This window comes from Tympanuchus pallidicinctus, unplaced genomic scaffold (genome assembly GCF_026119805.1).
Source record: "Tympanuchus pallidicinctus isolate F22 unplaced genomic scaffold, pur_lepc_1.0 scaffold15, whole genome shotgun sequence".
NCBI lineage: Eukaryota > Metazoa > Chordata > Aves > Galliformes > Phasianidae > Tympanuchus > Tympanuchus pallidicinctus.
Genome location: NW_026294669.1, coordinates 14,909,767 through 14,923,219, shown reverse-complemented (window position 1 = coordinate 14,923,219; position 13,453 = coordinate 14,909,767). Strand labels below are relative to the sequence as shown.

At 51.0% G+C, this 13,453-nt stretch overlaps 1 protein-coding gene across 1 annotated transcript; it reads right to left on the bottom strand.

The window, feature by feature from the left end:
- Window positions 1-7: 7 nt before the first annotated feature.
- Window positions 8-13,292, bottom strand: RETREG2 (reticulophagy regulator family member 2). The gene is made up of 9 exons (XM_052674564.1): window positions 13,066-13,292; window positions 12,465-12,571; window positions 6,999-7,029; window positions 6,127-6,262; window positions 4,691-4,775; window positions 3,775-3,912; window positions 3,320-3,414; window positions 2,274-2,409; window positions 8-1,183 (listed from the first exon to the last, which is right to left on the bottom strand). The coding sequence occupies exons 1-9, from the start codon at window positions 13,275-13,277 to the stop codon at window positions 447-449; spliced, it is 1,677 nt and encodes a 558-aa protein (XP_052530524.1). The 5' UTR covers window positions 13,278-13,292; the 3' UTR covers window positions 8-446.
- Between the last annotated feature and the right edge of the window lie 161 nt (window positions 13,293-13,453).

Sequence of the window (13,453 nt, the reverse complement as noted above, 5' to 3'; positions counted from 1 at the left end):
AGACCGATGAAAGTTAAAATTATTTACACTTTTAGCCATTTAAAAACCCAATAAAATAAGATTGCATATATCCTACTGGGGATTTGGGTATTAGCAGCAGCTACAGCTAGCTCGGTACTCGGCGTGCAAAACGAAAGACAAACAGAAGACAGACCAAAATACCGCACCATTACTAGGAAGCGTTTGCAGGGGTTGGTGCTCCATTGTGGCGTAAGGCTTCCAGGAGCCGGCTCCTCCCCAGCGGCGGGGCAGGGCCGTCCCCCGCTCAGCCAGCAGAGGCCGGGCTCTAGAAGGATGGAAAGGATTTGTTATTCCAAACACAGCACATTAACACTGACGCGTTTCCATCCCAGTCAACAGACATCTAAAACCCGCTGCGCGTTCGCCACGTGAGTTCTTCCTTCTTTCCAGTGACGACGGAGATCGAAGGGGTGCACGAAGAAGACCTAAGACATAGATGCTGCTGTCATCGCTGCCTCCTCCTCATCTCCTTGCTTTGGCAGCTCAGCAAGCGCGGGAGAGGGGGAAGGCGGAGCCGGAGTGGCAGGAGACTCTTGCCCTTCCTGCTCCTCCCCAAGGCCCAGCTCTACATCCATTTGCTCCAGCTCCCTCTGATCCAGTAGCTCAAAGTCATCGGCTTCCTCCTCGTCCTCTGGTGAAGCTGCTGCCTCTGCCTCCACCACTTCGCTCCCTGACAGCTGTGCTTGGAAGCTCAGTTTCTCTTCGGGCTCGGTGGGGAGGAACTCAGAGAGGGAGGGTCCCTCGCTGGCCTCTGAGGACCGCAGAAGGGCGGAGAGGGTGTTCTGCACCGCTGTGGTAATGGCAGTGGTGACGATCTCTTCGCTCAGCGTGTCGATGCAGATGCCCATGCCCGGTGCAGGGACAGCCTCTGGCTCCATGCTGCCTCCTGCCACCTGCCCACTCCCGTTGAAGTGCGTATTTACAAAATGGAGAGGAGACGCTAAGCGAAGGATGGAGAGGTCAGAGTCCGCAGCCTCCTTCTCTGCTGAGTCCAGCTCACGGGCAGCATGGGCTAGCTCAGGACCCAGAGGCACACCAAATGCATCTTCATCACTCTGTGGTCCCAGATCTCTGGAATGGTATTCTTCCACGGAGGGAAACTCTGCCAGGTCTTTGGAAAATGACTCCTCTGGCTCACTGTGCAGGCTCTGCTGATCCAGGTCTGGAAGGCACCAGCATTAACATCAACATTAAGGCACGGGTTACCTCGCCTCGGCCCAGAGTGCTGACATCTCCCATCCAGTTTCTCCCAGCTGACACACCATTGCTCTCTTCTAGGTCTTCTCCCAGTTTTGGGAGCACAGGCATTTGTAGTTATTCCCTTCTCCCAGTGGCACTACAACACTAACCTAGTGTTCCCTTTCCTATTCTGCCCTATGCATTCTGTGCTCTGAGAAAACCAACCTTCCTTTGTTCTCACTGCTCATAGCACTCCCTCTCTGCCTGTTCCTCCCCAAACACTCAAGCGACCACATCGGAGCAATTATCTTTACACTCCACACAACTGACTGAGCTTGTCAGTTGAAGTGGAAATGCTAAGTCACAGCTTGGAACAGTGACTCCCCTGGTGGAAAGGCAGGACCAACCCAGGGCAGCTCAGGTGCATGCAATGCATTGAGTGACCAGAAGGGGTGGAGCCAGGATCCACCTCTTCCCAGACCTCATTTAAGGGTGGGCAGTGGAGGTGAGGGCATCTCTTGCTGGAGGTCTCTGCCTACCTGAGGCCTTTGAAAGGTAAGTAGACATTCTTTATTTCTGTGCCCATGGCTGCTGTGCTGGGGCTTGTTCTCATTTGTTATAGCCTAGGATTGTGCCACCACAGTGTTACTGCTGTACTTTCCATTGCATTATAGCATTATATGAGTCTGGCAAGGTGAGCTGTCTGACCTGTTCAAACCAGCATCATACAGTGGTGTATGACCATACTATGCTGTTATTTTTGTGGGTCTTCTCTACTCTTGTATCTTCTGCCATTTCGCAGGGATTTTGTGGATGGCCTTCCTTCCTTTCTGGAGTGATGAGGAAGCACTGGCTTATAGGATAGTTATATCAGAAGCCTATCTCCAGTCCTGACCAACTCTGTACCACCCATAAAGCCAGGGCATACAGTGTTGCCACTACTGCTTCCCTCTTTTAATGTTCTTCCCCCTGCAAATAGTTGAGTTCTCTCTGTGTCGTCCCACTTAGAAGAGCAGTTACTCTGTGTCAAAACACCCCAGGTAAGGGAGGCAGCAAAATGTTGCATTATGTACCTTCAGAAACATCTGTCAGCTGTGGGGTGGTAGCCCTTGAGACAGAAAAGCCCCCGCTCTCCAGGATGGAAGCCTCTTCATCAGAGAGCTCAGAATCTGTGATTGACAGTGCCAGGGCAGTTTTCTTCACGTCCACCTGCACAGGATGAAAGCAGAGCAACAAGTTCCTGTATGTCTGACTACCAGTGAAGCATCTCCACACAAGCCAGAGTGTCCAGGCAGAAGTCCTTCTCTGGAGAGAGTGTGCAGAGACATTATGAAGCAGAACGGATGTGACAAAGTGCTTACTGCACTGCCAGTGAAGGACAGTCACAACTCACTGGCTTTCCTGACTGCTGGAACTTTGCCTGCTCTCAGTGAAGGACCTGAAAGAGCCAGTACAAGGTGAGATCAGCCTGCAGGAGTCTCACAAGACTTCAATCCTTCTTTTGGGAACATCAAGGAACAAAACACCCCTTCCCTCTTGCTTTCGCGCTAGGTACAAAGAAGCCTTCTACATGTAACAGTAGCTCAAGCATCTGCATTGCTTTGGAAGTGAAAGCTTCCTACTTCATCCCATGAGCCTAGCTCCGTGCTCAGGGCTCCTTTAAAGGCAAACACTTGCACCATCTCTGTGGTGCATGCACAGAAGAGTCTCACCCTGTCTGAGGGCAGGAGGTCAAGGTAAGGGAACTAGTACTACTCATCTGCCTTTCCCAGCTGTGAGCAGAATGGGAGCCTCCTGCACGTTGTATCAGCAAAGCTAAGGACACTTTTGTGTCCTCTGAGCACACAGCACAAGCATCAAAGCAATTCTGCAGGTCAGCCAGTGGCTGGGGCTTGACTCCTCCCATTCTGCCTCACCAACTCTGAATTCTTAATAACCAGACTGGTTATTAAGCAGTCTTCAAACAGATATTCATCAAACAGGTACGCTTCCTCCCTGGTATTCTGTGGTGACTTGCTGGTGTACTGTTTACAGTGTGGCTATACTCATACCACCTGTGGTTCTCAAGATGCCACTGAAAGGAAGGACTGGCTCCTGCATAGGTTTGCTGTGCTCTTACCACTGGGGAGAAGCCTGACAGTTCTGCCTCACTCTCACTCTCCGTCTCTGCTGTTGGCTCATCACCTGCTGCAGGCTCACTCTTCACTTGTCGCTCTATGAGTAAAAAAAGATGGGTTTAGAATCACAGAATCATAGAATCGCCAAGGTTGGAAAAGACCTAAAAGATCATCCAATCCATCCATGTCTACTTGAGACTGAATGAACTTCTCTTTTATGCATCACTCATCCAACTCTTCTACCCTGTAAAACCACATAGGTTTACCAGAATGGATGAGTTTCCAGAAACAACTACAACCTGTTGCTTTTGTTTGCTATATTGAGGACAAGCCCAGTTTTTCTCTCCCAAACCCTCAAGTTTCAGTCTTTCTCCGTGCTCCGTCACAGCAGCATACTGTTTTCACATACTCTTCCCTTGTGCTTCACCCTGGAGTCAGGAAGAAGGTGAGTGCTTACTCTTCTTCTCGTGCTTGTGGTGCAATGTCTCTGCCTTCATACTGTAGTCCAGTTTCATCAGAACAGGCTCCAATCGTGTGTACATCCTCTGGATCAGCTCATGGTAGACCACCAGAGGCCAGAGAAGAATGCTGAGCACTGCAATGAACACAGGGTGAAAAGAGTGTAAGAGGAAGAACAGGTACCATCACTCTGTGTTAAGGGAAGTGCAGCTGAACTGAATGTGCTTTCCATTTGACAGCTTAAAGTCCTAACCCTTGGTTATTCTTACTCGTTCCAAAGCTGCTAAATTAGTCAGGTTTTCCTAACCAATGTCTGTCCATGTTCATGTTTCAATACAGGTTTATGTTAAAATGAAACAGAAGCTCCCCGTTTCAGCTACTGTGTCCCAGCCTCAGCATGCAACAAAGGCCCTAAAATGGGGCATTCAAATAACAACATAAACCAAAAATAACTGAAACTTTTAGAAAGGTAGCAGCACAGAGACATGCCAGCAGCAAAGCACCTGAACTACCTCTGGAACCAGCAGGGACTCAGGATGCAGTTAGAAAGCCTTATTTGCTAAACACGTGCTTTCTTTAATAACTCTCTCAAATAGATTGTAGGAACTGAGAAACTGCAGCTCTCTGCTTCTCTGAGACCTCACCAGCACAGCTGCAAGGATAAAAGAGGAAAGCAATGTTTTAGTGATGGCTCCCTCTCCTGACTCTGCAGTTGCACTGCACACACACACTTAAAGCAAGAATTCCCAGAGTGCACTGCTTGTATTGATTGATTACCTAGCAGATAACCCTGCAAAAAAAAACACAAAAACAAACAACAACAAATCTCCAAAACCACACATGCTTCTACCAGTCTATCAACAGCACAGCTAGGTCGTGCTTCAGTGTACGTCACGAGAGCTGCTTATACTCACAAATGATGTAGGAGATCATTATGCCTGGAACATAGTGTCCAACTACAGCCAGAATCAGGCAGCCTGAACAGACACTCATGCAGAACTGAAGGAAGAGAGGAACAAACAGAAGTGACAAGAGGCAGAGATATATTTATGCAACCAGTGCAGGCAAACCAGTTAGAACAAAGATAGGGATATTCCTACAAAGTTCAGTACACAAGCCCTCCCCTCCTGCCCTCTCCAAAAGCAGTGTGTTTATTTTCTTGCTCAGCATTGCACTGAGGACATTGAGATGCTGATGGTCACAATTCAGACAGGTTGACTGGGTTAAGCTGTAAAGCATTAGAGGTTCAAGCACAGGAAGACCAAGGTAACTGAAGACCCCATTCACAAAAATGAATCAAAACTTCAGTGGATGTTTTTTTTTGGAACAAAATGATGTTCCTTAAGGATGGGATACTGCACACTGCCATTTTAGAGTACATCTTCTCTGAAAAGTTCAGCATTTTAAGAAAACCTCGTACTGTCCTGTCAGAGGCTGAAAGCTGTTTGAGTCACTAGATGATGTGCCACTGCTCTGCGATAAGCCAACTGGCAACAGCAGTAGAACCCATGCTCCCACTAGGCCAGGTGATTCCTCCTCTGGAGAAAGTGAAAGGACAATGGTGTAGCCCTGATGGTTTGTCCTGAATTCTCCTGGGGATGAGGAAAGGTGAGAACAAGCACCCTGTAAACCAGGGGGTGGGTTAAGAAACTGACTACATCTAGCAATGAAGAGCTTTGTTTGTAACATAGGGGTTCTACAAAAGTTAGAGTCCTCTAAGGGTTTTGTTTCCAGTGGTTCTAGTCCCTACAGCCTACTGCTGGGACAGTGTTTTAACAGAAGAGTAATCAGCAGTGACAAAAACCCACTCCTCTTGGCATGCTGGACCCAGCAAGTCTGATGTGACCTTAGCAGCCAGTCTGTCCTATCTTTGTGGTGCTGAGGTAACTCCTGCCTACAAACCTTTCCTAAACAATGTCATAGCCATTAGAACATGGCTTTTGACATACACTCAGGAACACTGCTGCATTTAGACTTCGCTAGCTACAAACTGCAAGATAGACAGAATCACCCTGAAAGGCTGAACAGAGCCTATGAACGGGGCAGAGCCCGTAGGCTCCCTTTTTCACTCCCAATACCAATCTAAGAGCTTCCTTTGCACAACAAGCAATGAAACTAAGTACAGCTAGCTATTCACAGAGGACAGTAAGTTCAGGACCTGTTTACAAACTCTAGAAGCCAATCACTAATTAATTAAGCTTCCTGGGGCAGAGTCTGAAAGGAAGAAACAGCAAGCGTTAAGCAGGAACAGCAATTGTAAAAACATTGATTTGACATTCCTCCATCTCCTAAGGCCATTAGCAATGGAAAGAAAAGCCCCTGCAGGGAAGAGTAGGTATCTCCAGCTTACCTTGGCAGGATTTTGCCTCTTGTACTGTAGCAGTTCCTGCAGGTACAGCCTGAAGGTGACCCAGCTCTCTGCCAGACAGTGGCACAGCTCAGGGACACTGAGCAGGTGAGGCTGTGCCCCTGAAGTCACCCCCTCACTAGAGACAGACAAGAGTGAGAAGACAACCTTTGAACACGATCTGCTTGGTTTCGGGGTACAGCTGCACGGGAACATGTAGGTCCCTACCAAAGGCTTGACAATTCTGACTGCATCTGCAACCGAACTCCGGAAGACACTTGATTTGTAGACATTTTTTTCTTTTAAGCAGGAAGAGAGCCAAGAGACAGCTGAGCCAAGCAGAGCAGCAGCAAACACATGTCACAGCATTCCCATGCCACAGGCCCGAGATGCAAAGCAGTTTGCCCAAAGCCACGCAGACAGAAGTGCTGGAGGTGGAACCAGTTAGGTGGCCCTCTCTGGCAACAAGTCCCAGGTCAGCAGAGCGCAGTGCTCAGACCTATAACCACAGCTGAGCATGGAATGCCAGCCACGCTGCCACAGGCAGCACGTATGGCCTGCGAAAGTCAGTCTCAGGGATTTCTTGCTCTCTTATTCTTAAAGTAGTCCAGGACATGTCCAGGGAAGAAACCTGAAAGTTCCTAACATCAGAAGCACCCGAGCGTTATTGCTGCTCCAAGAACATTAACTTTCCCCAGTCTCAAACTGTGGCTCCCAAGCTGATAAACAGCTGTCAGTGCACAAGAAACTGCTACTGAGGTTTCACAGCAGGAACCATGCAGTCTACTGACAACAACAAAGATGGGAGGTAAAATCAGCACACTAAATGAAGGCATCCCCACTCTCCTCTTGCAGGCGCATGTTACTGAGCTTACCTGTCCCCTCCTGGCTCCTCTGATGGCTGAGCTGTAGAATAGAGAACAGAACAATCAGCCAAGTGAAAAATAAAACTTGACATTTTTGCCACTCAAATAGAGCACAGCTGGAAACATATCATCTTCAGCTAGGGATGCAACCCGGGGACTTATCTGTGCTCTCAAGCAAGCAGGAATCACTGGCTTGGAGTTTGCATTGTGCAAGCTCCAGTGAAGGCTGAAGTCCCATGTGCCTGGACAGCACCATCCCCACGGGTCGTGGAAGCAGCCCAAAGACAATCACAGCTGCCCAGCCCTTGTCACTCACCCAGGACTGCCAGCACAGTCCCTGAGCTAGGCAAAGCTTCAGCTGCTCTCTTGGAACTCAACACAGCACTAGCAGGTCTGAGCTGCATCTCCCTGAGACCAGACTACAGCTCCTGGCAGGATGCTGTGTACAAATGCCAGAGATCTTACTGCTGTCTCTGCCCTTTCCCATGGAATTAAGTAATAAATAGCAGTCTCATGCATAATTATCTAATTTTAGGGCTCTTTCATGCCTCCTGACAGCCCTTTGTGCCAGCAAGCGACATATATAACTACTGCTAAGCCTGGATAAAAACAAGGCAAAGCTTCTGCCATTCCACTCTGCACCCAACCCAGTGACAATCAAACAGGGACAACACGCAGTGTTGAAGGCAGGAGCTGTGCTTCAGTGGCAGTGGTTACATAGGTCAATGCTCCAGCCAACAACGAACTTTGTTCAGGCTGTCCAAAAGGTTGTGAAGATTGGTGAGACGCTGTCTCGCACACCACATGTCACCCCAAAAGCAGGACTGAAATAACAGAACAGTTTATGTTCAGAGGTCAAGTCACTTGCTAGAAATGCGCTTAAATGAACAAAAAGGGTTTTGAAGCCTCCCTGGAGTCACCAGCCAGATGCAAGGCCCAAGAGTGGCAGTGACTTCCCCATGGAAAGCAGCCTCGTCACCGTTCTCCCAAGGCAGGGAACGCTGGGCCAAGTATGTCAGACTCCTCCTACCACCGCAGGCACCACAGCAGTGCAGTGGAGCGGGAGGCCATCCGCAGAGGAGGCAGTTCTTTGAGAGCGTGACCCAGATTTCCAGTAATAGGGCCTGACGAGAGGAGTCAACTGCTCTCAGCCTGGGCTGCCCACAACCGATTGGTGTGGCTGCTGGGGCAGCAGGAACTCAGGCTGACCGCCTCAGCGTGAGAAACGAGTGTTATGGACGCAGTTGTACCCCTGGGGAGCAGCTGCTTCTCTTTCACAACTGCTGCTGTTGTATTTTGTTATTGTGTGCAGACATCTAAAGCTGCTTAACCACAGCTTGCGGAAATCCGACTGTCTCTCAAAGCATCATCTTTTATCTGCAATGAAGCACCAAAAAAAATGTATTTGGCATCAGCCCCTCTGTGACTGCTGGCTGTACCAGCTACCGAACGAGGCACTGGGACAACTGCCACACTCCATTGGACAGATGCACCAGCGACACAGTGAGCGGGGCGGCACGGGAGCTCCTGTCCTCGCAGATCGGCTGTCCATATCCGAGCCATCAAGAACACGCCAGCAGAGGGAGTGAAACAGTTCTCCTCAGCTGCTTCTGAAGGCTTCAGAGACTTTTGGGAGCTGCAGAACACTTTAGCAGGCTGCAGTGTGTCCACGTGACTTAAGCTCTGGCAAAACAAGGGCTGTCAACAGTAGCTTGCTTCCTATGGTAGTGCAGTCTGCCTGCTGTCCATCCCAATGCACCAGAGCCTTACACCAGCTGCAGGAACACTGCAACCGCACTACATCCAGAGAGCATTGCTGACAGCACATGCTGGCTTAGGTGAGGCTTAACTCTAACCTGTGCTGCAATACTGCCTAGCCCCAGTACAATTAAGCCAGCAAGAACACCCAGCTGGCCTCACATCATCAATAATCTTGCTGCCAGCATTACGCACCCGACAGTGGATTAATGCAAACTGCTTGACATACAGCAGACTCTTCTGACAGAGCAGGCAGCCACGCAAGAGTTTAGGTTACATGCTGGTACTGACAAATTATCGCTGATGGATTCCTTGGCTCTTACAGGTTTTCAACACTTCCCCAAGAGGCATTCTTCATCTGTGTATAAACTTCAGCTGGAAAGCATGGGCCCTTTTTAAGGAATACCAGCATTCAATTGCAACCATCCCAGAATGCATTTAAAATCCATTTGGATGTGATGCTCAGGGACACGATGTTGCAGTGGGTTGTTAGAGTTAAGGTAGTATGGTTAGGCTGCGGTTGGACTTGATGATCTTGAAGGTCTTTTCCAACCTGAGCAATTCTGTAATTCTATGACTCTAATACAGCTATTGCTAGAGGAATTCTACACTAAACTGTGACCAAAACACACTGCTAAACAACAATGCCACTAAAACACATTGCTACTCAACAGCTATTTCAGGAGAAAATTGAATCACAGAATCACAGAATTGTAGGGGTTGGAAGGGACCTCTAGAGATCATCGAGACCAACCCCCCTGCCAAAGCAGGTTCTTGAGGTGCTTCCCAAGTCCATACACAACATTTAAATGGAATCCATACAGTGGCAGTTACATACGAAGAAAATCCCTGCACTCATGATAAAAATATGTTGTCCCATCTGACAGGGCCTGAACCAGTGATTGAGCACCTGGTGGGAAGGCAGGGCCAACCAAGGGAGCCAGGTGCATGCAATGCACTGAGGGACCAGAGTGGGTGGAGCCAGGATCCACCCCTTCCCAGACCTCATTTAAAGAGAATTTAAGGCTGGGGATGAGTTGCTGGAGAGCTCTGTAGAGAAGGATCTGGGGGTCCTGGTGGAGGACGAGTTGGCTATGAGCCAGCTGTGTGCCCTTGTGGCCAAAAAGGCCAAAGGCATTCTGGGGTGCATTAAAAAGAGCGTGGCCAGCAGGTTGAGAGAAGTAATCTTCCCCCTCTGCCCTGGTGAGGCCTCATCCGGAGTACTGCGTCCAGTTCTGGGCTCCACAGTACAAAAAAGACAGGTATCTCTTGGAAAGAGTCCAGCAGAGGGCCACGAAGATGGTGAAGGACCTGGAGCATCTCTCCTATGAGGAAAGGCTGAGTGATCTGGGTCTGTTCAGCATTGAGAAAAGAAGACTGAGAGGAGACCTGATCCAGGTCTATAAATATCTAAGGTGTGGGGGGCAGAATGGCGAGGCCGGACTTCTCAGCAGTGTGTGGAGGCAGGACGAGGGGAAACGGCCAGAAACTGCAGCACAGGAAGTTCCTCACAAACATGCGCAAGAACTTCTTTACAGTGAGGTGACGGAGCACTGGAACAGGCTGCCCAGGGAGGTGGTGGAGTCTCCTTCTCTGGAGATGTTCAAGACCTGCCTGGATGCCGACCTGTGCGACCTGCTGTAGGGAACCTGCTTTGGCAGGGGGTTGGACTCAATGATCTCTGGAGGTCCCTTCCAACCCCCACGATTCTGTGGTTGGCAGGAGGGAGGTGAGGGGATCTTATTGGAGATCCCTGCCTACTGGAGGACTTCTAGAGGTAAGCAGTTTTTCTTCCTCTGTTTCTGCATTCATGGCTGCTGCACTGGGGCTTGTTCTCATTCAATGCAGCCTAGGATTGTGCTACTCTGCTATTATTGCTGTTCATTTCATCACGTTACAGCATTACAGGACCTACAAGGGTTGTGCATCTCTGCGCTATTAGTGTGTCCCTGATCACAGTGTGTGAGTAACTGCAAAATACATGCTGAGGCTTTAAGCATTCCTTCAGAAATGATGCTATAAGCAGTCACCTCAGACAGGGAGAACTGCCACAAGCTGAGGTTCATGTATACACGTGCTGATTCATAAAGGGGTGGTACTGACCTACTTCCAAAAGCTCCTAGAAAGGCTTACAGCACTGAGGAGGAAAGCTACAAAGCTATAGCTCTGCTCCAGCAGGAAGTGAGAGCCACACAAGAATCTCTAAGTATTCAGCAGTGTGAAGTCAACAGGAGGCCCCTATGGAACTTCTTCCTTGTAGAGGCTGAGGAAATGTGGTCCAGTGGACTATGTCAAAATCAGAGCTGTGACCTAACCAGGAATACCAGAAAGGTGGCACTGTTCCTGGTTTTCAGCAGCTGAGAAGCATTGGAGAGCCAGAGGGGAGTGGAACGCAAGGAGGAACAGCACTGAGGAAGAGCTCAGTGGGACAAGAGCTGACTCTACACAGAATGGGTGACAGAGGATTAGCTAAACTCCTAGGCTGTGAGTGGTTTTTCTTTCCCATGCCTTGCTGTTCTGTATCACTCAAATTGATTTCAGTATGGATTTCCCACTTCCTCTGCAACAGCACAACTTTTACAAGCCTGTACTTTCTGAAGAGATTTCACCTTCCCTGCCCCCCTCACCTGCCTCAATAACACCATTCTGCATTGGACACCAAGCCTTGGTGCTTCTGGACGTGTTTCAAGTGAGATGTTTTGGGTTGGTTTTAAACTATTCCCTAAAAAAACCAATGCAAATAAGCAGGAAATTAAATTGGCCAGTTCAGTTTGGCTGCCTAGCTACCTGAACCACACAAAGCAAACAGTTCTGAGACTACAGCTGAAACATCTAATCTTATCAGGACTTCTGTGAAAGCACCCATTAAGCCAGCACCCTTACAGGTCAAATAAAGGGCACCTTACAAACACATATATAGAGGGGCTTTCATTCAGAAACCTTCCTTAGAGCAGGAGGGCCCCAAGATGCCTTTGAACAGAAGCAGTGAACACAGAAGACAGGTCTGGGTGCAGTCATCTAAAAATAAATTTTGGTGAAGGAGCCTCTCAAAGCAGACAGCAGCCTTCCATCCTGTCATGGTTATGAGATTGTTCTCCTTGTTGCTTTTCTGTCTGATGTTGGCAAAGACCCTTCAATAAATGGGATAGCTCAGCCAAGTGATGGGGCTTGCTGATTAGCTGCAGCCCAGCTGCTGCTCTGAACACAATACGTGAACTGTCAGGCACAGGGAAGCCACAGCTTCCCACCCTCTACCTGCTGCACAGAGAGGTGGCTTTTGTCCACTCTGCCTCTTCTAGGGTGTAAGCCTGTGCTATGTTTAACTGAAACCAATTCAATTCAAACTTCCATTTCTTTCAGATCTGAAATGATTCTTCTCAGTAAGACCCGAAGGAAAGAAATGATGCAGCACAAACACTGCATCATCCCTCTCCCCAGCTTCCCTGCTGACCTGGTTTGGATACCCTTAGTCACTCTCCCCATGAACTCCTCACAGCATCCCTCAGCGCTGGGAGCAACTGCGTCAGTCCTCAAGTATACTGCTTGCTGCAAAGCCTTGCTCGGGGTACCTCCTGGTACCTGGACACAAGCAGGCAGGAGGCAGCAGTGCCAAAGCCTGCAGTTACAGTTGGAACAGGGCTGACACAACCTCTGGCAAAGCCAGAGCTGTGGCCACTGGAACTGTGCCACTAGCTCCAGCACCACCCAATCACGTACCTGGGAAGTCAAACAGGAACCTGGGCTTCCATCTCTCCAGCAAGAGGATGCCAAGGAGAGACATGCTGAGGAGAAAGAGGGGTCTCAGGGAAGTGGAGGAAAACAACCTAGAAATCAAACGAGAAAGCGTTAGCCGGGGGCCGAGGCGCTGAGCTACCGCCCCCGGTGAGCAGAGACGGCTCAGCACAGGGCAGCGCAGACACATCCGACCGCTACAGGAGAACGCGGCGCGCTGCGGGCGCCCGCCCCGGGCACGCTGTCAAATGGCGCCGGCGCCCGCGGGCGGACAGCCGCCTGCCACCGCCCGAGCTCCTCCTCCGGTTGTAAAACGGGGCCGGCGCTCCGTGCGCCAGCGCGAATCCCCGACATCCCTCAGGTGGAGAACTGAAATACCAGCCGCGCTTCCCCGCGGCTCGGAGGGATCGCACCGTAAAACGGCGCTGGGGAAACGCGCTCCCCGCTCCGTCTCCGCTACGGAGAGGCGCTCTCCGCCGCGCCGCGCGCCGACCGCGCCACATCCCATGGCCTTCATCCCCCGTCACGGGACGGCAGCTCCGCGCGTTGCTCCCCGCCCTCCCCCCGCCGACGCCCCCTCGCTCACCAGAGCGCCCCGCCGAGCGCGGCGGCGGTCACCAGGCTGTGCAGCGGCCTCTCCCACACCAGCAGTCGCTGCGCCGCCGCCAGCGCCGCCTCCCAGCCCCGCAGCCGCTGCCGCAGCGCCAACGCCAACCGCTCCGCCGCCGCGGCCGCCGCTTCCTCCTCCTCCTCTTCGGCCGCCGCCGCCGCCTCCTCGGCGCGGGCGGTCGCGGCCATGGCTGCGCGCGGGCGGGGCGGGAGGGGGCGCCGTCGCCGCCGCCGGTAGCGTTAGCGGCGCTGCAGCGGGCCGGGCCGGGCGGCACCGCCTGACGGGGACCGGCGGCCGCTGGCGCCGTGCGCGTGCGCGGCCCGCCCCTCGGCGGCGATGGGGAGGCCGCGCGTGCGCAGTGAGC